The sequence below is a fragment of the Phyllostomus discolor genome, chromosome 5, assembly GCF_004126475.2.
Source record: "Phyllostomus discolor isolate MPI-MPIP mPhyDis1 chromosome 5, mPhyDis1.pri.v3, whole genome shotgun sequence".
Taxonomy (NCBI): domain Eukaryota; kingdom Metazoa; phylum Chordata; class Mammalia; order Chiroptera; family Phyllostomidae; genus Phyllostomus; species Phyllostomus discolor.
Window position 1 is genome coordinate 82,401,300 of NC_040907.2, and position 26,222 is coordinate 82,427,521.

Here is a 26,222-nt window from a genome sequence, read left to right on the forward strand (position 1 = left end):
TTGTCAGTTTACATTTCTGTGTGCAGTGAATGAGAGTTGTTTTTCCCTTTGTGTGTGTCATTAATAAGCATACTTTTGGATAAATTCCTTGAACACTTTAGGTCTGTTTTCTCATTGGTGAAATGAGATGGTTGTAATAAGTATTTTACTTGTGTTTGACTTAAAATTCTATTAATTTGCCCATTTTGTTGATTATTAAAAATCAGTACATTTTTGTATATTGCATTACCATTTTTCCCCCTAATCTGGTGCAACTCTATTGCTCAATATTTTAACATACTACTACTTTTGTTTCTAATTGTAGTTGCTTGTTTGATCAGTTGTTTTTAAACACACTCTACTTTCTGCTTGAAATCTGTTTAAGCATCTTATATTATACATAAATTATGCTCTTGTCATCTTTACCACATTTTGTACTGAAAACATTTGTGATAACCATTAAAGTGAAGAAGTAAGGCATAAATACAGAGGATGAAGATGAAGTAGGAATTGGATTTCTAGGAAGAAATATGGAACGTAGATTTGGTGTCAGATAAACCTGTTCCAATCCCACCTCTGCCATAGTGTAGAAAGACCATGAGCAAGTTAATTTGCCCCTGAACCTCAGTTTCCATATTTTTGTAATGCAAATAATAATAATTACTTCACTGGATTACATAATAATTAAAACGCTGCCATTCAGTAACTCATTCTCCCTTTAGGTGGAACAACTAGTGATAGAGCCAAAAGGACTCTGGTATTTTTTTGTTTCCCTGAAGCTATTAAATTGATTGATTGTTTAACCTCAGAATCTTGGAGTATATCTAAATGCATTTCTTCATAAATTTGAAATTTCAAATCTATCCTTTTTCTCTCTTGAAATATGTCCATCCATGTCTTTTATTTTTATATGGAGAATCCCCACTTTTAATGGCACCGTTTTCCTCATAATTATCATCATCTCTTTATAGAGGCATCCCAAGTATATAGATAAGGGAAATTAGTAAACTTAAAATAGTACCTGCCCAGTTAGGATTGTTTCTATGGTAACTAGCTTTCACATGAGGTTTCTAGAAATGCACTACATGTATCATATAAAAGGATAAACCTGAGTTATGTGTTTATACTTGAATCACTGTAGCTAATATACAACATTCTTAAGAGCAAGGATTATGTCTTCATTTACCAAAAGTCTTATTTCTATGTAGTCTCTGAATAAATAAAGTGGGTATTGACGTTGTTTCATATTTTTCTTGATCACTTTATAGGAAATGATACTTTTCATTTTATTGTATTTTAGAATATTTGCTTTAGTCTTCCTCTAATTTTGGATTGAGATTTCAAAATATTTATGAAATAAATTTATTGTTTTGACATTTTAAAGAGATAACATTTGAAAGAATGAATGCCTTTAACATAAAAGGGATAGATGCTTAGTGAAATGTGTTGTCTTACAGCCAAACTTATATCCCACTGTTGGGCTCCAGACACCAGGAGAGGTCGTTGATGCCAATTTTGGGCAGCATCCTTTTGTGTTTGATATAGAAGACTACATGCGGGAGTGGAGAACCAAAATACAGGCACAGATAGACCGGTTTCCTATTGGCGATCGAGAAGGAGAATGGCAGACCATGATACAAAAGTAAGTGAGCCTGGCCAATGTGGCTCAGTTGTTTGGAGTGTCATGCTGGGGACCAAAAGTCATGGGTTTGATTCCTGGTCAAGGCATATACCTGGGTTGTGGGTTTGATCCTCAGTTGGGGTGCATACCAGAAGACAATGTTTTTCTCTATTGTGCTCTCTCTCACCTCCTCCCTTTCTCTCTCTTTCTAAAAGCAATGAAAAAATGTCCTCAGGTGAAGATAAAAAAATTGTTTTTAAAAAAGCAAGTAAGGCAGTTTGAATGGACATTATTCAAAAGTACTTTTTTTATAAAACATTTTATTCTTTTCGTACAAAAGAATATTTGTTGAAGCTTTTAAATTTATTCATTTATAGCCTAGTAACTTGCATATTGATTATATTTTAATTTCTGTAAAAAGTAATTCACTATTTAAAACAAAGAGAATGTTTGATGACACCATACAAAATAATATATTAGTCTGGCTTATAAATTTGATGGAAGAAATAAAATAACACTAAATTGCTTAAGTTAGGGTAATTCCTTTTCTCTGGTTAGTAATGGCATTTAATGATTTCCATAGGTTATATGACTCATCTTTTAATAGCACCAATGCAAAAGATAAATTCAGAAAGGTAATTTAGATTGTATAATTTAGGATCATGTGCACATGACTGTGTTGTTCCGCAGTAGTTCAAGTATTTATAGGGAAAAGAATTATTGCTCAGTAAGAATAAGCATCAGAATAATGGTGTTTATATATAGAATAATTTATATTCTATATATAAGTCTGGAATATATTCTTATATCTATATTTATATAGTTTACATATTTATATAGTATATATAGTAAACTATATAAACATATAGTTTACTTTCTATATAAGTCTGGAAGACAGATATAATATGTACATTATACTTTTAAGGATTTGGCTAAATGTTTCTAGTGAATGGATTATTCTCTGTAAGAATGTTAGCAGTTTTTGTTTACTGGGATCCATTTTTTGCTAAATATTTATTTGTCATGTAGTTTTAGGAATGTTATAATTGCTCCTATTCTAAATAGGAGAATATGACCAACCAAAAACCTCTGATATAAGAAATTTTAAACATGTTACTAGTTATTTCTAATGCCATTTACTTATGTGCTATTATTAGCCATTTAAGAAGAGGCAAAGAAGATGACGCCAAGGAACAGTGAACATGGAGTTAGGATTCCCAAGTGCAGAATAAATACTTATGATCCACTAGTAACAGTGGTGGAGGGTGGGCAGCAGCAGAGCACACAGTGGGTGTCAATAAAAGTACTGTACAATGAATAACCTTTGTCTCAACTCATTTTTTACCAAAAATTTCAATTTGTTTTATTAGGGAGCTTCTTATGAAAAGGTAGAATTTTATTAAGGATGTCAGCAGGGAAATATAATTCTTATGACTGTTATCTCAGATGACACCTGAATGTCAGTGGTACTAAATGGTAGTAGCTCTTAAAGCTTGAAAGAGTATAGACTTAAAAATTAACTAAATACCCATAAATTTAAATAGTCATTATCACTAGTGTAATCTAACCCAAGACAATAACAGAGGCTTTCAGATAACATCAATCTAACACAATTCATCTTAAATGTCTATAATTGCTTTGAACAGTCTGAAATTTACAAATCTAATAAAGCTTTCTGCAGGAACATTTTGGAGGAGATAATGATTGGAAGATATGCTTATGATTCTGAAAATATGCTCCTTCTCTAGAGCTATTATCATCAGGTATTAGAGAGTCCACACAAATATTTTTGTCCTGCACTTGAAAGAATAGTGAACCCTGACTCAGAATCTCACAGTTCCCGTGAATTAGAGCTAGGATAAGTTGCTCTTCTTGGGTCCATCCCTCTAATGCTTTAAAAGTTGTTGGTACAGAGCATCATGGCAGGATAGTAGGAGAGGAAATATTGTATACTATAGCCGGAGTTCAGTGAGGGCCCTGACCTCAACCTCATTCTTCACAAAAATGACACTCTGACCTTCTGGAAGGTTTATTTTAAAAAGGTTCTCCCTACTTCTTAAATTAATTTGGACAATTAGATGAAATAAAATGAAAAATCTGTTTCTTAGAGATTCCCCTCCCCACTTCAATTCCCTTTCCCTAACCACTGCTTCCTACAGTTTTCCAGCACATCCTCAGCAGTGCCAGATGGAGATAGGTTTAAGAGTTGAATATTTAGATATATTGGCTATCTGGGTTAATATTGCTTAGTCAACAGTTTTTCTAACATTTTGTGGTTAGATTTAAATATGTGTTTTGGCCACTTAGTGGCTTTTTAAGAAATAAACTGTTTTGGAAGTGTGTCACTTACATATAAATCATATTTGAGTAATTAATCTCCTGTGCATAGCCATACTAATTGATTTAGATCAGAAGGCCAACTTCTCATTGATTAATATTATCACCCTCATAGACTTTTTCTGGAAGATTCTGTCTTCGGGTTTACCTTGGTTATTTCTTGTATTCACACCTTGTGATCCCATGTAAAGTAACTTGATAGATGAAGAACGGAGCTGAACCCTGTAATTCAAGGAGTTAATCTGTTATTTCAAATGAATTTTATAAAATGACAGCACTTTATTGGGTTGAGTCATGATAAATGTGAAACAGAATTTATGGTTAGTAGGATTTCTGTAAGGATAGGGAATAATAGGGAAGGACTTGGACAGAACAGGGATGTCCTTGACTGGGGACAGTAGGTCTCAATGTAGCGTTTTCAGGTATCTTTTCAGAAATACTACACGAAAGAACAAAGTGATTTTTTGAACTTTGAACTTGAGGTTATTGAAGCCTTAATTGTTTCAAGGAAATAGGTTGGTTTTGTAACACCAAAGTAGACCTTGTGTATATAAATTGTAGTATGAAGCATATATTGTCTTGACTAAAAGTTGTGTTTCTTCTTTTTAAGAATGGTTTCATCTTATTTAGTCCATCATGGGTACTGTGCCACAGCAGAGGCCTTTGCCAGATCTACAGACCAGACCGTTCTAGAAGAGTTGGCTTCCATTAAGAATAGACAAAGTAAGGGCCCTGTGGTGCATGGCTAATACTTGTTTTCAGGTTATAGTTGGGTTATAACACGTTTAGAAATTTTATTTTCAAAGTAAAAATTTTAAAAATAGATTTTAAAATTCATGCTTCTGCAATTTGTTTTCATTGACATTTTTGAAGATTACCTTTAAAAACTTTACATAGGCCCTGGCCAGATGGCTCTGTTGGTTGGGGCATCATCCCATTCACCAAAAGGTGGTGGGTTCCATTGCTGATTGGGGCACATACCTGGGTTGTTGGTTCCAATTCCCAGTCAGGGTATGTACATGAAGCACCTGATCGATGTTTCTCTCCCACATTGGTATTACATAAGTATATTATGTAAATAAATAAATAGCATAGGACTTCTCTAGCATCCTGGTTGTAGAAAGATATAATTTTGGAGAATTTTTTATAAGAATGCTTACCATTTTTTCTTCAAAAATATTTTATTGAGCTTTCAGGAAATAAACATTTAATAAAATGGTTTTTAAAAAATTATTATTAAAGTAGTCCCATAACTAGATGTTAGTGGAGGTAATATATGAAAGAAATTTAAATACCTTTGCATTTAAATAGCTGTCTGAATTTAAGATAGTTTTGATCTTAAGTATTTATTGCTTAGTTTCTATAGTGCTTGTGGCCAGAGCAATAGGGCCTGTTCTCACAAGGGCAAGTTAGCACAATAACTTGTTTCATAATTAGCCATCTTAAAATTGGTACACTTGTTCATCAGGGAGAGTAGAACCTGGTTGAGTATATAGGCATAAAAGCAAAACATGATGGGCAAAATCGTGAAGGATGAAAACAAAATGTTTTTATAGGTCAAACTGTTATAATAACCTTGACAACATTGTGTTGTTGCTGTTGTATGCTTTGTCTCACTATACAAGCTCTGGTGAACAGGAGATGATCACTTATTCTTTCTATCCTCATCTAATTTAACACGTATGTGACACAAGAAATGTTCATCGAGTGTCTGTTGAATTCAGAGCTTACCTCAAAGTTGAGCATTCTTTAAGTACTGGGTTCCGAAGGTTAATATTGATAAGACATTTTGAATATTATTTCTTTAATGTTTCCTATGGTCTTTTTATAACCACCCTATTGATGTATGGTTGACATATTAAAATCTGTACATATTTAGTAAATGTAATTCCATGAGTTTAGAGATTAGTATGTATCCGTGAAACAAACCATAAGTACCATGTATGCCATAAATATAGCCATCTTTTTAACCTTAGTGTTTCTTACTTCAGTACTGCTTAATAGGTGTTTTTCCTGTATTACTTGTATGATAGTTTTTGATTTTTAAAAATAGTTTATGAAAATATTTGTTTTTTAATTATCCGAAAATTTTTCTTTGAAACTATGATTGTAGAAAAATAAATGAAAATTAATCACAGTAACTTATTTTAAAATGTTTTAAACATGTAAACGAGAGTCTACTATATGTTTCTACTCTGAAAATGTTAATTTTTGCTCCCTTTTTATAAATAGGAATTCAGAAATTGGTATTAGCAGGAAGAATGGGAGAAGCCATTGAAACAACACAACAATTGTACCCAAGTTTACTTGAAAGAAATCCTAATCTTCTTTTCACATTAAAGTGAGTTTCTTTAACAGACATGTTATATTTATTATATATGTGTGTTATTTGTAATCAAAATCATTTCCATGTTGTACTTTTTGTTTTAACTTCTTTCAAATGTTGACAGAAAATTTTGTAATATAACACTTTTAAGTAAGAGATTATAATAGGAAGCACTTGTTGAGGAGCATAAACAGATGGCGTCATTTGCTGTGTGTTTGCTGTTCTGTTGTTCTGTCTCTGTTTCCAAATGTGGAAATCTTATTTAGGAGATGGGAATCTATTTTTCTTTCTGTAAACTACCATATAGTAATTACTTTATAGTAAGCCTGTGGCATTTTTAACAATTATAAGTATACATAACATAAAATTTGCTGTTTTTACATGCACAGTTCAGTAGTATTAAGTACAGTCTCATTGCTTTGTAATGGTCACCAACCATTCATCTCCAGGGCCTTTTTCATCTTCCCAGACTAAAACTTGGTCCTCATTTCACACTAACTACCCATTTCTCCTCCCCCCGGCTCCTGGCAGCCACCATTCTACTTTCTGTTTCTGTGAATTTGAATTTGACTACTCTGGGTACCTTATATAAGTGGAATCATGAAATAGTTGTCCTTTGTAACTGGCTTATTTACCTTACTGCATAATGTCCTCAAAGTTCATCTGTGTTGTAGCACAAAATTTCCTTTCTTTTGAAGGTTAAATTATATTCCATTGTATATATACCACATTTTGTTTATTCCCTCATCCACTGACACACATTTGAGTTTCTCCAACTATTAGATGCTGTGAACAACGCTGCTGTGAATAGGAGTGTAGAAATATTTGTTGGAATCCCATCATGTTCTTATATACTACTTGTTTTTTTTTACCAAGTGCAAATACTAGTGTGATTAAAGTATTTTGGGGCTTAAAATAGGAATCCATTTTGATTTTGTTTTTTATAGCTACAGATAGATTTTCATTTTCTTAGTAAATCTGGATTAAAGGGGATATAGTATCTTTTGCATTATAGTTTCGTTTTATATTTTAAGCAATATAGTATATGAAACCATATTTAGTATTTTTAGAATACTATCTAAAGGCCAAAGTTACTGATATACATAAGCTCTTAAAAATCTTTTTTAAGAAATCTGTTGCTATTAAATAAATGGCTATTTGAAGATTATCTAAGTAAATTTCTTTCCCATATTTTAGAGTGCGTCAGTTTATAGAAATGGTGAATGGTACAGATAGTGAAGTACGCTGTTTGGGAGGCCGAAGTCCAAAATCTCAAGACAGTTATCCTGTTAGTCCTCGACCTTTTAGTAGTCCAAGTATGAGCCCCAGCCATGGAATGAATATCCACAATTTAGCATCTGGCAAAGGAAGTACTGCACATTTTTCTGGTGAGATTCAGTCTTATGATATTAGCTTTATATTTTTTCCTTTCTTACATTTTTGAACCAAAATAAAATGTTTAAAAATCTAGACATTTTTGTGTAGCAGTTTTGCACATGTGTATATTTGATCGCAGGATGTTCTAGAAGAAAAATTGTAGGTGGATCAGATGTATGTGTTTGTATTATCAGAAAGTAATTTGAAGAGCTCTTTCTGAGAATAGGTTATTGTAGCAGATCTTCATAAACAAAAGCCAATGTATGAGTTCCCCCTAGAAATTAAATCATAGATGCTTGGTAATGAAAAAGTAATCAGTCGTATGTTTTAGTAAAGCATAAATTTAAGGGAGGTGATGTGGCTGTGATCTGTGCCTTTTATCTCATTCTTCCTCAACCACACTTCCTGCCAGAGCTCACTCTGCCCCGCACATTTTCTCCTGCCCCTTTTTTGGTTCACCAGCCCTACTCTCCAAGGCTTTTGTGTTCTCATACTTAGAATTCTCTCCTTTCTTTGCTTTTATGATCACTTCTACAAGTTTATTCCTAATCCTTTTTAGTTTTCTTTCTTTGCTTGTCTCTTTCATTCTGTTTTTCTCAAGGTGTTATCTTTCCTCTACATTTAACTTTCTAAAACAGAATCTAATGCTGTTTCCTTTCCTTTCATGGAGTAACACCTTTGCTTTTTCGTAGTCACCGTATACCTTCCTACATTAATATCTCTCTTTTTATATACTTCTCTGTGCAGTGCAGATGATTCTCATGTTTGTCTTCTTAGCCACTACACCTCTTGAATATCATACAGTCACTTCAGGGGTGATGATAACACTACTCTCAGAGGGTGGGAGGTGAGGATAAGGAAGATCCATAATGAAGCCTTCCATAATTGTTAGAGGAGATGATAATTATATATTTATATCCTTTCAAAGAAGTTATTTATTACTTAAATAATCCATTGATTCTCCTATATTTTACATACAAAAATCAGAATACGGGTACATTATTTACAACCTAATAATAAATTAGTGTTTGTTTCTATGTTCATAGCCTGTCTTTTTCTTTTTTTTCTCCCAGGTTTTGAAAGTTGTAGTAATGGTATAATATCAAATAAAGCACATCAATCATATTGCCATAGTAAACACCAGTCATCTAATTTGAATGTACCAGAACTGAACAGTATAAACATGTCAAGATCACAGCAAGTTAATAACTTCACCAGGTAAATGATTTCTCTAACTTCTGCATTGCCATAAGCAACCTAATCACAAGTGTTACCATTTTTAGTAATTTGGGAAAATTGGATAATATGGCTCATATTGGAGGTCTGGGAATTCCCAAGTCCGCAGAGAATGAACGGGTAGAGACCAAGTTCCTCAAAGTTTTCAGCCTCTCAGTAAGCACATAGGCTCCTTCTTTCCTTTGTTCCTTCTTACTCTCCATTCCCTCTGACCTTGCAGTGGGGTTGCAGGGACAAGTCTGTGGCTCTGCAGTCTAGTCTTCCTGCCCACAGACCTACACAGATGATCACAGAAATGCCATTTGTTTTGTCCAAGTTAAGTCACAGTATTGTATTTAACCTGTAGTTTTATTGCAATACATTTACAACTATTTTTTCTGTCTGTGGTTTTTTTGGTGTAAATGTGTGTGGAATATTTCCTGACTTCAAGTAACTAATTTTACAAAGACTCTTATTTGAGAGCCTGTCATTGAGTAGCTTTAGTACAGCAGATGTGACTGAGTTGTTTAGTAAACATTGAGCATGAGAATAGTGCTGAGGACCTGCTGGATGTCATTGATTCTGCTAGGCAGAAAGAGTGCTTCTTCTGATTTCAGAGAGCTTTGGGAGAAGAGATGACGATATGCTATGACATACTTGGGTTTAATGTTCATGAAACCTTTTAAAGGCTCCTGAAATGTAGTCACATGAATTGAGTACTGTGTGTGAAAGCAAATTCTTAAAAATTCAGCCTGCCCAAATCACCTAGCATTTGAATCTCAGTTTGGTTTAGGACTGGTGGTATAACATCTTTTTCATAAAAATAATGGATAGATTTTATCAATTTGATATTGGTTTGGTCTTATAACATGAACTGATTGGTCACACTCCATTTTGGGAGAGTGTTCATCAGTGCAGAATCAAAGGGGAGAGAACCTAACTTTTAGCATGGAATATTAATGGAAATATGGCTCCAGAGAAAGGAGTTTATTTTAAAAAATGTATTTATAGATTTGGAGATTTATCAGAATCCCCAGGTATTCTATCACAAGTGTCAAAAATTTACTGAAGGCATGGGGTTGTGTGGTGCAGGTTAGGATGGATGTAAGTCAGCAGAAGTGGTGTGAGAACTGTGGAAAAAGTGATTGTCTTGCTGAGGAGGATAGTCTTTGGCCATAGAGATGACATACAAAAAATTTAAGAGAATATTACAGTAAAAACTATGAGAGTTTTAAAATTTAAGCCATTAGTACTTTATCATTGATAGAGGGTTCTGCCATTTTTTGAGGGTAGGATTGCAATCATTTCGTGAGTTTTTCTCTTAAATCCTAATAGCAGATCCCTTAAATACTAAATAACAGGTCCCTTCAGCAACTTCCTAATAGCAGGACCTAAAGGGACCTATTATTACCTGGGTTCAGGGTAGGAAACTTTACAGAAGGGGTTGGTGGCATAGCATTCTCCTTTGTGTTCAGTATCAGAGAGGCAAGTAAGCTTTTAAATTCCCTTAAACTCTTAAACAGTAAGTTATTTTATAGTTGGTAATGACTTTCTTGACAACAGTATTGTGAAGTAGAGAGAGATGCTATTAACTGTTAAAACCATTTTACAGATGTGGAGCTGAAAACCAGAGAAGTAAATGTGGGTTGTTGTTTTTTTTAAGGTCAGTAGTTAGTAGCCAGTAAGTTGTAGAACTGAGATCACTTCCCAGAATTTCTGACTTCCAGACTTGGGGTTTCTCCATTATACTTCCCTCCATCTGAAATTTTCTCCTCCCTGCCCTCCTTCTTCTCTATCCTAACTTTTGTTCTAGTTAAAACTCAAGTTCAGATGTTACCTCTTCCAGGATTTTTGCCTTGATTTACATCCCCACCAAATGTTGTCATTCCTTGTGATTAACTTTTATCATAGTACTAATCCTTGTAACATAATAACTTTATTAACTGTTACTAGGCTGTTTGCTCCTAGAGGGCAGAGGCTACTTCATTCTGTCCTTAGTGTTCCAGTACAAAAGGGGGGGCCAAGGGCAGCCGAGGCAATATACTATTACCCGAAAGGAATGCCCCAGGTTCGTTATGTCCACTGCCAGAGGAAAGACATCTCTCAATGCCTGAGATTTGTGAAAAGGAAAAGAATTTATTATTCATTTGAAATAACACAAACTAAAGTTCCCCACAAGTGCACGCAGTCCTCCCAGCACCTTCCACGTGGCAAAAGGGAACACTTCCAAAGCCTCGTGGTCCTGACTCTCACCCAAGCCTCATGGTCCAACCAAGACACCAAAGCTGCATGGTCCTTAAACAGACGCGTGGTCCCCAAAAGACAGACCCCTCCAATGGCTGCTGTGCCTCTGTTTAAATCCCAGCGCTAATCTTCCTCTGCAGCCCCGTTTCTGGCTCCTCTCATAATTGGCCACAGCTGCCCACATTCTGGGCAGGTGTGGCCCTGTGGTGTGGAGCCAATTATCTCCAAGCTCTTCTGGACGCTATTACAAATCCCTATTTGGGGCTCCCCTCTTGGCTGCACCCTGTTACATTAGCACCTAACATGGAGCATTGCTCAGGGGTTCTTAATGTGTATTGAAGGAAAGAATCCCTCTCAAATATTGTACTGAAGTATTTTTTTAAAAAATGGTTTAGTATATTATTAAGATCATTAAAAGCTATGATCTTAATTTCTATTAAGCATTATTTTTAAAGTTTGATTTTTTTCTTAACAGTTCATTGAATATAATAAACAGCTTTTCTGACTGACAAAGGAGTTCCAAGGAGTTCCCTTCTTCCTAGATATTTCTGTTTCTCTCTCTCTGTCTTATTTACCATTCAGGTTTTACTGATGAAAGTGTGTGTGCACCCATGCACTCACATGCAGGCACTCACTTCTACCCACGCACAAAAAAACTCACCCCAAGAGGTTAACCACCTCTGGTGGCATTGTGCCTAGAGTGCTTTTTGTTCATCTTCATTCAGTGGTTTTCTTTTTTCCAAGAATGAATATCTTTGCCTTTTTAATGAGAAAAGGTAATTTTCATTTAAATGCTTTTTAAATTTTCATCAAGTGTTTCCTTCTGGGCTGTGTAATTCTTGCTTAATTCTTCATAGGAGAATCTTAAAGACTAGATACTCATTTATTGTTGCTTAATGTGTGGCTGGATCTGAAGGTCCTACATTAACAATTTCAGTATGTCCAAATATAGTTATTGGCACATAGTTTTTCAGTAAATGTAAAATGAGTGAAAATTGGAAGTACTGTACCTAAATATCCAGCTCAACATTTTAAAAATGAATATTTGGTAATACTTTGGAATTTTTAGTCAATAAGAAAGCCTATGGGAGTAAAAAAGTGGAGGGTGTTAGAAAGGTAAGAAAGGATGAGACTGAGTAGTTTTTATGATTATTATTTACCTTTGAGAGAGGGTATACTTTTAAGTAGTGGGTGCAGATGTCAAAATGTCAAGACTAGTAATGAAAAAGTAGTCTAGAAGTGAGTTGAATGTGAGGGCAGGAAAGAGGTAAAGTGGGCTCCAGGAGTAGTTTGGAGAGTGAGGTTCCCTCCTATGCCGGAAGTGAATGCTGGGACAAGGATGGGGGTTCTGGGCCAAAAGTTAATTAACAAAGAATGAGGGGCAGGTCTGAGTTTGGAAAATAGTGGGACATATGTGCTGAAGTATGATTTCTTCATATTGACACAAAGGCATTAAACTACTACACTTTGATACATGTGCTTCTTCCCACCTTATCTCCAGGAGTAAAACTTTGTTAAAAGTCAGCCACACATTTGTTTTTGAATACATTCAAGATTTAACTAAATATTTTTTTGCAGGTTATTATCACGTTATGAAATCAGTTTATTAAGTAGGCTATGTAGTTGAGTAATAATTTATTTTAAACTAAGGCACAAGCATGCAATTTCTATAATTAGGTTTGTTTTTTTCGTTTTCAGTAATGATGTAGACATGGAAACAGATCACTACTCCAATGGAGTTGGAGAAACTTCATCCAATGGTTTCCTAAATGGTAGCTCTAAACATGACCACGAAATGGAAGATTGTGACACCGAAATGGGTCTGCAGTGATATTTCTTACATTTTTAATAAAAAATGATGACTACAAGGTTATGTTTTTATTTGTACTGATTTACAGCTGATGAGCATAAATCAGATTTAAAGATGTGTGTGCCATTGGATTTGACAATAATGCATATTATTTCTCTTAAACTCTCTTGTGAGAGGAGCTTGCTAGACAGAGTGAGTTACTTTACAGAACACTGAAGTTAAGTGCTAGAGAGTTTTCTTTGCTGAACTGTTTTGGCTCAATTTTTGTGTTGTCATTAGTGCAATAGAACCAACTTATTAGTGTTGACTATCTTAGGGTATTTAAGGTTGGAGGTATAAAAAGGTTTTATGCTTATTTTAATATAGCTAGTAAAGACCAAATGGATAGAGATGATTTTATAAAGTCTTACCAAACAGTATCTTAAATTCATTTAATGTGAATATATGTGATTGTATAGTTCACTGCCTGGCACTTAATAGGTGCTTAAGTATGACCCCCTCCCCACCCCCAGATGAAGTGTCATGCTTAATTTTACTTTGTTGACAACTTGTGTAGTAAATTACACTGTGAAGTTAAACCATCAGCAAACTTTCTCATCAATTGAAAAGTGAAAATTATTGAGGCTTATGTATAAATTCTTTTTTGTCACAATTCCATAGCCAACATTAGATTTCTTAGTATTTTCAGGTTAAAAGGTATTTTTTCAAGTTGTTATGAGTATATATAAGAAACTGCTTTATAAATGTAAAGTTATTTTTTTATTTATAAAACCACCTTGTTGAGGGTTGTGTGTTCTAATGTATAATTCATTTTTTCAAGGTAGGAGTATGATTGAAAAGGCATCATAGTTTTATTCTATCAGATATCAGCAATCTCAACATTCAAAGAGTAATTTGAGCATAGTGATTAAGAACAGGAGGTATAGAGCCAGATTACCTGGATTCAAATTCTACAGCTGCCACTTACTAGCTGTGTAACCTCAGACAAGTTACTCAAGAGTTCTGTGCCTTGGTTTCTTCATCTGTAACATGGGTATTACAGTAACTGCCTCATGGGTCATTGTGAAGATTAAATAAGCCAATCTCTGAAAAGCTAGTAACTTTAAGTGCCTATTAAATATTAACTGTCATCATTTTAATTATATGTTGTTATTAGTAATTTAAACAGTTAATTACTGATCAGTGCTTATTGTCAACCAAGATAAATACTATAAAATTATTTTCTAAAAGTAGTGCTTTTCTAAAAGTAGTATAATTAAGCCTTTTTATTAGTATGATATGGTGTCTTCTGTGTTTTTATTGGAATTATTTAGCCTCTCTCAGCTTCCAGGAATCATTTAATTCTATCTCTATTTGTGGCAGTTAATGTAGCCTGTGAGGCAGTTACTTTTTTTTTTCTTAATGTGGCATAATGTAGTTTTAGATAATTGTGCTTAACTTTTTATAAAATTTTCCCTGACATAGGTACATCCTAACACTGTGAAAGGTTGTCACCTGACTTTCAGCTGCATGCTAGATATTGGATCCTAGACTCTTGAGACCTAGATAAAGCATACCTTTTAGCTGCAAAGTTCCATATTAAATTAAATATATCTGCATATTTAGAGAAAAATATTAGGTAATAGTTATTAAACATACAAAATATTACAAGCCATTTATGTTCACTTCTCTGTTGCTCTCCATTCAGTAAGGTAGTAAAATACTTGTTTGTTTTGGTTACAGAAGTGGATTCAAGTCAGTTAAGACGCCAGCTGTGTGGAGGGAGTCAAGCCGCCATAGAACGAATGATTCACTTTGGAAGGGAGCTACAAGCGATGAGTGAACAGCTGAGGAGAGAATGTGGCAAGAACACAGCAAATAAAAAAATGTTGAAGGTAAATTTGTTTCCCCTTAAAAAATTATAAATGAGTCAAATCTTTCAATGTGGTTGGGCAGCTCTGCTCTCCTGGAAAGAGCACCAGACTTCAAGTAAAACCCATGGACTCAACCCCAGTTGGGCCACCACACTCTTAGTTTTCTCAGCTGTAAAATCTGCAAAGTTATTAGGAAAAATGTGAGTATGCTGATAAAACTGTAAATTTTATGGTTTTTATTTTAGTAAACATTTCAGGGTTGTTGCAAATTGAATGTATAATGCATAGTTTTTATTTTGGTGATAATCAGTGAAGGATTTGGGTCATCTTTAAAGCCAGAATAGTTAATACAATTTCAGATCTTTTCTGGATTGATGTTTATGATAGCTAGGAAGGTAGATACAATTCATAGTTTAGTAAATTATTCACAGTTTTGTGCATCAGGTGAAGTTGGAGTTTTCTCCTACCCTGTCAGCATTGTGTAATTAGTTGTGGAAATGTTATAACTCTTCAGAAGTTTTTTTCATAGGACTTTTTTAAAAGTCCTACTACCCATGTAAGCCTATAAAGCATTACACTAGCCATTGTATTTTTTTAATAGTGCATTAGGTTGGGCTCAAAGGTAATGTTATAAACATTTTCTCCTGAATGTTTTGAAAGAAGTTCAAAGAACAAAGGAGAGATGCAAGTAGTGGCCTTGAGACAGATGCTTGGATATAATGTATGCTTGTCCTTTCCTATTGGGTGTAATAGGAAAGGGCAAGGTGCCTGCTGTTCCTTCCAGACACAAATTGAAAGTCAGTGCACCAGTGTCACTGAACGTGGCATAAATCAGTGAAATGAAACAGCTGCCTGTACTGTATGTAGCTTCAGTACAGCATCTGTGTATACAGAACATACCTGCCTGGCCTAGGATGGGTTAAGGATCCACCGTATACACATCCAGTTAAAGGCATGCAGTCTTGTATTTTCAGTATCTGAGGTGGGAAGAGAGGTTTCTTCACCATATTTAGTACTTAATCTACTGGGTAGCACAGCTGCTATTCTAACAGTGACTGTCAGCTCTCAAAGAAAAATAAAATTATGACTTTATGCTAAATAAATGAAAATTGGTGGATTATGTAATTTAAACTATTTTTTGTTAGAACATCAAATCAGACATTCATATACTACTAGCAAAATGGCTGTCGACACTTGCTGTATAAAATTGAGTTTTTTGAGATCAGGCTACATCTTTCCTTAACTCATCTCCTCTTAAATATATTTTATGCATATAGCACCTAGGTATTCAATGAATGTTTGTGAAATTGAGGTTGAATTCATTTGAAAAATATAACTGATTTTTTCAGATTGGGTATTCATCACCGTTCAACTTTGTAGGACTTTTTCTGATACATCAAGAGTGCCAAAAAGAAACTTATTTCTTGGCTTTTCTTACAAGTTATTTTAGTTATCTAAAGTTACCATTTGGGAAACTGATTGAGTTCTTTTTGCTAGATACTGAGGTTCTCAACCTTTTTGGTGTCTAGAAACCTTAAGAAACCATTAAAGATTCCCAAAAAGTTTATTAATTTTCTTACATTAGAAATTAAAGCCCTGACTGGCGTGGCTCAGTGGGTTGAGCTCGGGCTGCAAGCCGGGGTATCGCAGGTTCAGTTCCCGGTCGGGGCGCATGCCTGGGTTGCGGGCCATAGCACCCAGCAAACACACATTCTTGTGTCTGTCTGTCTGTCTCTCTCTCTCTCTCTCCCCCCCTCCCTTCCCTCTCTAAAAATAAATAAATAAATCTTTAAAAAAATTAAAACTAAAATTAATTTATTTATAAAAAACAACAATAAATTCATGAAATAAATAAAACATTTAACTGTCTTCCCAAAAGTGGGGGGGAAATGAGAAGAGTGGCCTTGTGTTACATTTTCACAAATCTCTTCAATGCAAGATTTAATCAAGATAAGCTAGATTCTCATACCTGCCTCTGCATTCAGTCTTTTGTGGTATCACACATCATGTAGCCTCTCAAAAAGCTGACTGTATTGTTGTCAGAGAATGAGAAAAGTGGAAGTAATATCTTAGTATTATTATGAACATAATTATGACTTTACAAAACCCTCTGTGCAAGGGTCTTGGACCCAGGTGTCTCCACTATACTTTGAGAAGTGTGGGCTGTTTTTTTGTCTGTTTGTTTTTGTTTTTAAGATTTTACTTATTTTTAGAGAGAGGGGAGGGGAGAGAGGGAAACACCAATGTGTGGTTGCCTCTTGAGTGCCCCCTACTGGGGACCTGGCCTGCAACCCAGGCATGTGCCCTGTCTGGGAATCAAACCCGTGGTCCTTTGGTTTGCAGGCCCATGCTCAATCCACTGAGCCACATCTGCCAGGGCTACTTTGAGAACTATTGTTTGAGGGATATTTCAGAATATGAGGTGTTTTAAAGAATTCATAGACATTTTGCCCTGGCTGGTGTGGCTCAGTGAATTGAATATCAGCCTGCAAACTGAAAGGTGGAAGGTTTGATTCCCAGTCAGGGCATATGCCTGGGTTGTGGGCCAGGTCCGCAGCTGGGGTTGAGAGGCAACCAATCAGTGTTTCCCTTGCACATTGATGTTTCTCTTCCTCTTTTTCTCCCTCCCATCTCCTTTGTCTAAAAAATAAAATCTTTAAAAAAATTTTTTTAAGAATTTATAAACATTTTTACAGTAGGTCATCTGACTTGCCTTGTTAAAACTTTATGCTAATTGAGTATAAAGGGATGTGTGATTTCTGCAGTGCCTTTGAAAATTTAAGATTTCATTCAAATCAGCTGTCTTTGATTCCAATTTGCATCAGGCTCAGAAAATAGCATTTCATGGTCCATTCTCAGATATATCTTGATTATATATTGAATTATGAGAAAGCGTAATTCATCTTCATCTAAAGAATGTAGATGGCTTCTCTCAGGAATGTATCTCCGTTCTGACTTCTAAGCAAATATGAACTGCTTTAAGACACTTCCTTAATATTCTGAGCTGCCTCCTCCTGTTCCCCAGCCTCTTTTTGATCTAGATAGGCATGAGTGACTGATGTAACTTACAAGTACCTAAAGAACAAGGCTGGAGGGTTGGAGGGCAACATGAAGAAAAGAGTAAAGGGGTTTTTTTGCTGTAGTTAAGATTTAGAAATTACTCCTTTTCCTTTTATTCTTCACTTCAGATCACATGTGATTTTGTTGGGTTATTTTTATCTTTATTTTTTTTTCCTGGTTTTGTATAAACTTTTGAATCATATACATACATACAGAGAAAATGATTTGGCTAAAGTCGAGGGTGAGATTTACCTAAATGCTTTACTGTAAGGTACATGTGTCTTCTACTTCCTCTCAGTTGCATGTTGCAGCCCATGCAAGTAGCCTGCCCGTGGTAAAATGGTAGGGAGTCCCTGCAGTAGCCCAGTTTCTCTTGACGTTTTTTATAATTTTGTCAGGCTTCCTTTCCTCTTTCCCTGTTATCTCTTTGTTCCTTAACTGCCTAAGCCTGCCAGAGGCTCCCTAGAGAACTACCTGACTTTGTTTAGCAGCTACCTATTGAACTTCTGCACTGTGGCAAGACACTGCTGAAGACCTTGCAGAGAGTTAAATGTGCATGAGCAACCCCAACCAGAAGGGAGTTTTTCATCCAGTAGTTGAAGTAGCAGTAGAGCCATTTAGACTCACTGTTTCTAAACTGTTAACAATTTTAAGCCAAATGTAAGTATAGTTTGAAAGCCCTACCTAAATGTCACATTTCTCTCAGAAATTATTCCCACCAGGGTACTTTTTAAAAAATAATAAGTAACCCATAATGCCATTATATTTGATATTTTTACTTTTGTTCTTTGAATCCTGTGTGCATGTATTTTACCTAGTAATTTTAGTTATCCTATTTTGTATGTTTTAATTTATTGTCACAAAATTTATCTCTAATTTCTGTACATTATTTGCAACTATTTTTAAATGGCTACATGATTATTTTATTATGTTGCTATGTGAGTTTATTTAAGCATTGCTCTGGCTAGATTTTTTTTATTTAAGTGCTTTAGTAAATACCTTTATACATATATCTTTATGTTTCTTCCTTTGAATTATTCCATTCCACTGGGATAAAGTAATTATTGAGTCAAAGGATATATTTATTGTGGCTCTTGCCACATACTGCTATAGTGTCACTTTCGAGAAACCTACCAACTTAGCAGCAGTGATAATGTGTCAGCGTTGCTGCTGCTGTAATTGTATGTATTTGATTACTGTCACCAGTTAAGTTTTACAGCAGGATTTAAAACATTGATGTTGCTTTGTTGATTTATTCCCTTTGTAAAGAAAGATAAGGTTCTAGCTACTTACTACTGGGAACCTGATGCTTATAATAAATAAAATAATAAGCCTTTTTATTTTTTAAAGTTTTGTTAGTTTCCTTGATACAGCTTTACTCTGCTTCCAAACTGTTTCATAGTGTTGCTGTATGATCCCTGTATAATCGAGACTAATCTGTGCCACACCTATACAATTCCACTGCCTTATTGACAAAAAGAAATTCAGGCTTATTAGTGTGGTTTTAGGAGGCACTTTAGGATCTAACCCATTATCCATGGTTCTAACCATGCCTTTTTCTCCTTTCACTCAGCCTCAGTGTCCCTGTAGCTTAAGCCTATTTCTGTGATTGCATCATGTGACTCAATACACTGTGCATTAATAAGCACTACATGATGTTACTTATTTATGTGTCTGTCTTCCCTCACAAAACTGTGAATCCTTGAAACAGATTTTGGTGATTGGTGTGTCCTCAGTTGCCTAGCTGCTATGTCCAATAAATACTTGTTCAATTGTACTGAAAATAATAGAGCAGAATTTTAGACTTTTTCCCTCTTGATACTTAAATTGAAAATTAAAAGGAACTGCATTTAACTAAAAGAAATACAGTACTAGCAGTGTGATCATAACCTGTTACTGCCTCAGTTTGCATCGCTGAATGATGGACATAATAGTATCCACTTCGTAAAGTTATTGTGAAGATTAAATGAGATGATCCACACGAATGCTTGAAACATTGCCTCACATAGTGCTAGTGCACAGTAAATTACTACCGTCATGATTATGTGTTTTTGCTTTAAATATCAGAGCACATAAACAGAATGATGATTGATTAGAGATTTGGGATATTTCATCTTTTTGTAGCATGTCCCAATATAATGACCCAAGAGGATAGTTTTGTGCTCCAAGTTTTTATGTACCCATTATTCCTTGGACAGTTCTTTAGGATATCTTTCAAAGTTTATCTGTGCTGTGGGGATGGTACTTCATTAAATGGTTGTGAGGTAAATTAAGTCTTGAGCAAAGCTCAGTCTTTAGAAATAATATGATTGATTAGAGTTAGCTTTATAGGATATTAATATTCTTTCCATTGATAAGTTTGGATGGGGACATTCAGGAAGTACAATCTAGTAGGTTTGTGGGATGCATAAAATATCTTAAAAACTATAAGAAGTAGGTCTTGTGATCAGCAGGTGTAGAAGCTTCTTCCCTGTACCCAGCACGTATCAGTAGCTACAGAAGACTCAAAATGGTGTAATATTTTTTAAATCTTCAAAGAACTTTCACTATAATAATTGGAGCAAAAAGTCTGATGTGAAGTACTTACAGTAGATGACAGTGGAGTAGCACACACATTTAGACACATGTACTCCCTGTGTAGTAGCCTTGGATGGACTGCATAGCTTTGCTTCATGGACAGTTTTTATTTCCACAGTGTGGAAACCAGTTTGGAAGAGAAAGGGCAATACAGTTGACCAGGAACCCTTTCCCCACCTCTGCTCTCAGAACACTAAGATGATCATTAGAGGAATACTTGAACTGTAACTAGGAGATTGTATTTTAGGAATCAGTCTTCCACACTTCCGTAATTAGCACTTTGAAAGGTGTTCCTGAATTCACTGATTTACAATTTCCTCAGCACCTTTTTGTGTATGCCTTCTGAATTGGGTAGATGTCCTGTATCTAACTATATCTGTACCTATAGTATTACCTTTTTTGGACCATAAGACGCACCTAGGTTTTAGAAATAGGAAGAAAAATTTTGAAGCAAAAAATGTGGTAAAATATTTAATAACATAAATAACATAATATTTCACCAGTGTAAATAAATGTAAACAGGACTCAATAGCAACATTAACCACCATTATTCCTCCCAAATGGGGTGGGGAGGGGGGTGCATCTTATAGTTCAAAAAATACGGTACTCCAGATTATTGACTTTTGGCAGAATAAGACATCATTTATTGAAAAATTAGAATGAACCGACATTGCTAATTTCATTTAGCTCAGTCCTCACATGACTGTGAAATATGACCTCTGATAGCCTCCATTACACAACTGATGAAACTTGACTCTTAGAGAGGTTGTTACCTGCTAAAGGCCACACTACTGATGCACACTGGTGGTTGATGGCAATGTCTGAAACCATTGTGTATTTGCCTCCCCACAAAGAAGACAGAATTGGGAAAAGACTCCTGTGTGTGTGTGAGAGCTACTTTAGGATGGGGGGCTTGAGAATGGTTGGAATTACTGAGTTCCTGAGTGGGGGTCAGTTTAATTTTTTTGGTTACTGCGTTTGAGAAGATGACATCCAGTTCCCACATCTACTTGGAAAAATATATAGGCATGCCTTATCATTTTAATGTCAAATTCACATAAGTGATAATAAATTGCACTGTATCTAAATGTTTTAGTCTTCCTCTTTACCATAATCATCAGTATTAGCCCATTTCACAGGAATTCATTTTTTCAATTTTTAATATTTTTTCCTGTTCCATATATACAGTAGGGATGGGGGGACATGAGACTGTGTGTTCACGGAAAGCATGAAAACACATTAGACTTTGCTTCATAATATCCATAGGTAAATGGGTTTAAATACCACAGTAGTTTAGTGCCTTTTACCTGTCTCTCAGTTTGTAACCAACCATGGATGATCATAGTTCAATTATTTGAATTAAAAATCAAATTGCTATTTTCAACAGGATGCATTCAGTTTACTAGCATATTCAGATCCTTGGAACAGCCCTGTTGGAAATCAACTTGACCCAATTCAGAGAGAACCTGTGTGCTCAGCTCTTAACAGTGCAATATTAGGTAAGTGAAGCCAAAAAAACACACCACCAACTAGATTTTCAGAATATTTGAGGCAGTATTTTTGCTGGCATTTATATTTTGATAAAATCCTTAGGGAAAGTTTTTCTACATTTTAAAATTAAAGTTACCTTAAAACATAGAAACCTTTGTTTCAATCCCAGATTAAATGGATTCAAATAGAATAAAACCAGTACATTGGGATGCATCTGGGAGAAGTTTGGAAATGAGATGATTTTGTGTGCATGTACGTAAACATTTCTGGCCTGAGCCACCCATTTTCCAGCTCCCACTGTGCAGGCGCAAGGGGTTTCCAGGTGATTTGGAAATGCCCCATCAATATTAACCCTTGAAGTCAAATATATTTGTGTTTATATTCAACTCCCTGCCCTTACCAAATAAAAAGGGTGTGTGAGGAAGAGAACAATTTAAATAAGTTTAGCCAAGCATGAGCATGAAGTGAGAAATTGGAATTTGCTGTTCCCGTGGTTGCCATTCCTATGAGTAGCTCACTACAGAGGATGACTCTAGTGTTTATGTATTGAACAAATACACTATTTATATGACTTCTGTAACTATATATTTTGTGCATTTATACTGAAACTCTGTAGGGTTGATTACTTAAAACTTTTAATTTCTAGACAATTCTTTTCAAAGGTTATTAGCTAAGAGTGATTTTTCACCTAACTTTAGAATCTAATTCCCCAGATAAAATGGGACTCTAGTTTAAAAGTCTATTCTGTGTGATTCGGCCCTTTAAGGTTTGGGGGCTTTCAGCAACATGTTTCAAGCTATTAATATTTTAGGTAGACTAGAACAGTTCGAGTAGAGGGTGTTTAGACAGAGAGACTTGGAATGAAGGCCCCAGGCCCTCCTCCATATGGCCAAAATGTAAAACAAGCAATTAAAAGTATTCATATTTGAGCCTTAATCTGTTTGCCTTTATACAATTAATTTTCAATTCATCATTTGTTAAGCTTTCATAATGAAGTTTTGAAATAGGAGTAGTCTGTGTTGTAGTTTTCTTAAAATTAGAATTTATATATAATAAATGTGAATTTTGTGGTGTTGTGTTGTAATTTCTTTGGTTATGAAATTCATTTAGTTCTATTGGTAAGAGAAGCAAGTAGCAATCCTGGGGTTATAGGGCAAATTATGGTTTACAATACTTCTATTTTTAAATTACTACATTGTAAGAAATCATGAAGTAGTAATTGCTTTGTATTTATGTAACACTTACACTTGGAAAAAAAATTGTCAAGTGACCAGTTTTCTTAATGACAGCTTTTTGTATCTTGGGTTCTTGAAGGAGATTAAATTTTTAAATACTAAATTGCTTGGGGCCATTGTCCAAGATAATATATATTCTTACATATTGTACTACATATTATGTAGGTTCACCCATGAATAGTGCTTAAATTTATTGTGTATAATTCCCACAAAAATTAGTAAGATTATTAAATTGCTGTGGGGTGTCTGCATATTTATATATACTAAATTTTATAATCTATTAAGTAGTGCTTAAAGTTATATTAGTTGTATGTAATTCTTGCAAGTTCCATATCCAAAAATTTTTTTTAATGCTTATAACCACCTGCCTTCCTTGGCCAGTATAAAATTGTAATAAAGTACATCTAGATGCTTACATTTCAGCAAAGTTACTTCCCTGTAAATCTTCAGGAGACGAAATCTTCAAACACCCTTTTGAAAGGGTGTTTCCTTTTCAGTATTAATTCCCTATTATATTTGATTTTTGTATAAAAATTAAATTGTTCTTGATTCAAATTAAGGCAGAATTGTTTTAAACTACAGTCAATCCTGCTTCAAGTTGGCAAAAATAAAAGTTTATCACTATCAAAATTTAGCCAAATAGTATCTTGCCACTGAATGGCCAGTACTTTAATAATCTTAACCCAGAGCACTTTTTAAACCACTTTCTCAGCAATCTTTTTTGCATATTTTTATTCTTACATTTTTTATTGTATTTTTTCCATTACCATTTATCTCCCTTCTACTCCCCCCGCAACAATCACCAACCACTCTGTTGTTCGTGTCCATTGAGTCCTTTTTGCTCCATCTCTCCATCCCCTCACCTCCTCCCCCCAGATTCTTACATTCTTGATCCTTTTATTCTTGTAGTTGGACTCCTGAAATCGCTTCCTTATTATTTTTGCTTCATTCCTTCTAGAAGTTTTCTTTCTCTGAGATTGCAACCCCAAAACCAAGGGTAGAATTAAATCATATGGCGCCTTACCATTTATCAGTTTTTGACCTTTATTGATAGCTATGTCTATGAAGGACTGATTAGTAATTTCATTAATTGGGAATCCACATAAACTTGAAATTTAGACATCTACTCACAAAGAAAAATTACCAACTTACATATTTGGACACTTCTACCGTTAGTTCATTTTTTTCATTTCTGGCAAAGAACAAATTTTATTAATTATATTTGTACTACAACTGTCTGACAGATTTCTGGTATGTAGTACCCTGAATACTTTATTGGCAATTTTTTAAATGTCTGATATATTGATTGTAAATTACCCCTCCAAAATTAAGAGTAATTTTGCTCTATTGTCTCTCATAGTGACCATCACCCCTTGCTCCCTACCAACCCAAATAACATTCACCAATATGCTTTGGAGACAGTTAGGCAGCCTCAGTTTAGCTGTATCCCTAGAAGAATCTGGCCTTTTTCTATTGTCAGCTGACCTTCGTCAAAAACAGTATTAAATATTTCTTATGCTCCCAATGAAATATCAGCCAAGAAACTGTATTGTTCCCATCATAGATAATATGGAAATAAAAAATTTAGAATATCTAACACTTTAAAAGTCTAATTCTGCACGATTTTTCTTATAGTTGAACACCTAGTACGCACATTACCTTGTCAGAGTAGTACCTGCAAGGTATTAATCATTTGCTTAGAAAGTACCTTTGCTAGTTAGTTAAGGGCAATATTTGCATTGATAATTGTGTAAGTAATGCAGTATTTTCCTGAAGAGATTAAAAAAATGTCTTGCTAATTGTTATTTCCATTTTTAATCATTTTTTCCTCAGAAACCCACAATCTGCCAAAGCAACCTCCACTTGCTCTAGCAATGGGACAGGCCACACAATGTCTAGGACTGATGGCTCGATCAGGAATTGGATCCTGTGCATTTGCCACAGTGGAAGACTACCTACATTAGCTATGCATTTAAGGAGCTCACACTTATATTGTGGCATATAGTCAACATGGAAGTAGACCAGCTCTGCTGATTTTGAAATTTAGATTTTTTTAATTATGTACTGGGGACAGGTTTTTGTCGCTTTACATTGCTTCCTAGTTTACAGCATGATGCAAATGATTTTCTAACTTAGTGTTAGGAGAAATTATTTTCCATCTTTAACCTCTTAGTTGTCTAAGAGTTAAATATTACCGATTCTCAGATGTTGGAATTTATCATCACAAATCCTTTAAAACAATTACCTAAAAGAAACCAAAAAAATCCTGCCTTCTTTGTTGGGGGGAGAGGGGGGAAGGAAATGGAACAAGTTGTGTTGTGTTAGCATGTGGGTGATGTAAACTTCAAATTGGGAGATGTTCCAACCCCCACTCCCATTTAAGCATTCAATCAGTGTAACTTGCAAAATGCATAAACATCCGACAGTTTGAATTTATAGTGTTGATGGAAGAAATAATTTTTAATGTGTACTGTAAAACTTGAAATACTCAGGAGCTGAGTGAATACGTTTGTTGCTACTTACAATCCCGACCTGTTAGTCCCAGTAGTTTTGTTTTAACATGGTCTTTTCAACTTTGTTTCCTGTTTAACTACCAACGACTTCTGTTGTAGACTCACAAGTTTAACTTGTATTATAACAGTATTATATGTCAACGGTGTGGTTATGACCTTTATTTATATAAAAACCAAATATTTAGTCAATTTACCGTGTCTTAATTTAATCTTTGTATACCTTCCATTTTTAAGTGCTTAAATGAGTACTATATTGCAATAAAAATGTAGTGATATAATTAACCAGCCATTAAAAATTTACTTCTACAGATATTAGAGTGTCAAGCTGAGTTTATATATTAGGTACTTACATACTTATGATTAATATAAAACTAGAGCAATTAAAATCAATGACTTTTATTATAAATCTAAGTTCTACAAGCTCAAGCTGCGTTCAGTTTACTAGCCTCCTTGTATCAAGCCTGATATTGTGGGTCATACAGAAAGAAAAAGGAAAATTAATCTCCTTAGCTTCATACCCATATTAAGGCATGTTACTTGCCAGTAAAGCAAACCCCCAAACTGGTTAAAAGTAAAATTTAAAC

General features: G+C 34.7%; 1 protein-coding gene across 1 annotated transcript in view; it reads left to right on the forward strand.

The window, feature by feature from the left end:
* RANBP9 (RAN binding protein 9) overlaps window positions 1-25,950 on the forward strand; it is an 84,074-nt gene extending 58,124 nt beyond the window's left edge. The window contains exons 6-14 of the mRNA XM_028511291.2: window positions 1,437-1,621; window positions 4,548-4,660; window positions 6,170-6,278; window positions 7,461-7,651; window positions 8,714-8,858; window positions 12,798-12,919; window positions 14,632-14,783; window positions 21,787-21,898; window positions 24,959-25,950. Coding sequence (XP_028367092.1) covers window positions 1,437-1,621; window positions 4,548-4,660; window positions 6,170-6,278; window positions 7,461-7,651; window positions 8,714-8,858; window positions 12,798-12,919; window positions 14,632-14,783; window positions 21,787-21,898; window positions 24,959-25,089 — 1,260 coding nt within the window. The 3' untranslated portion in view covers window positions 25,090-25,950. The remainder of the gene's footprint in view (window positions 1-1,436; window positions 1,622-4,547; window positions 4,661-6,169; window positions 6,279-7,460; window positions 7,652-8,713; window positions 8,859-12,797; window positions 12,920-14,631; window positions 14,784-21,786; window positions 21,899-24,958) is intronic.
* The last annotated feature ends 272 nt before the right edge of the window (window positions 25,951-26,222 follow it).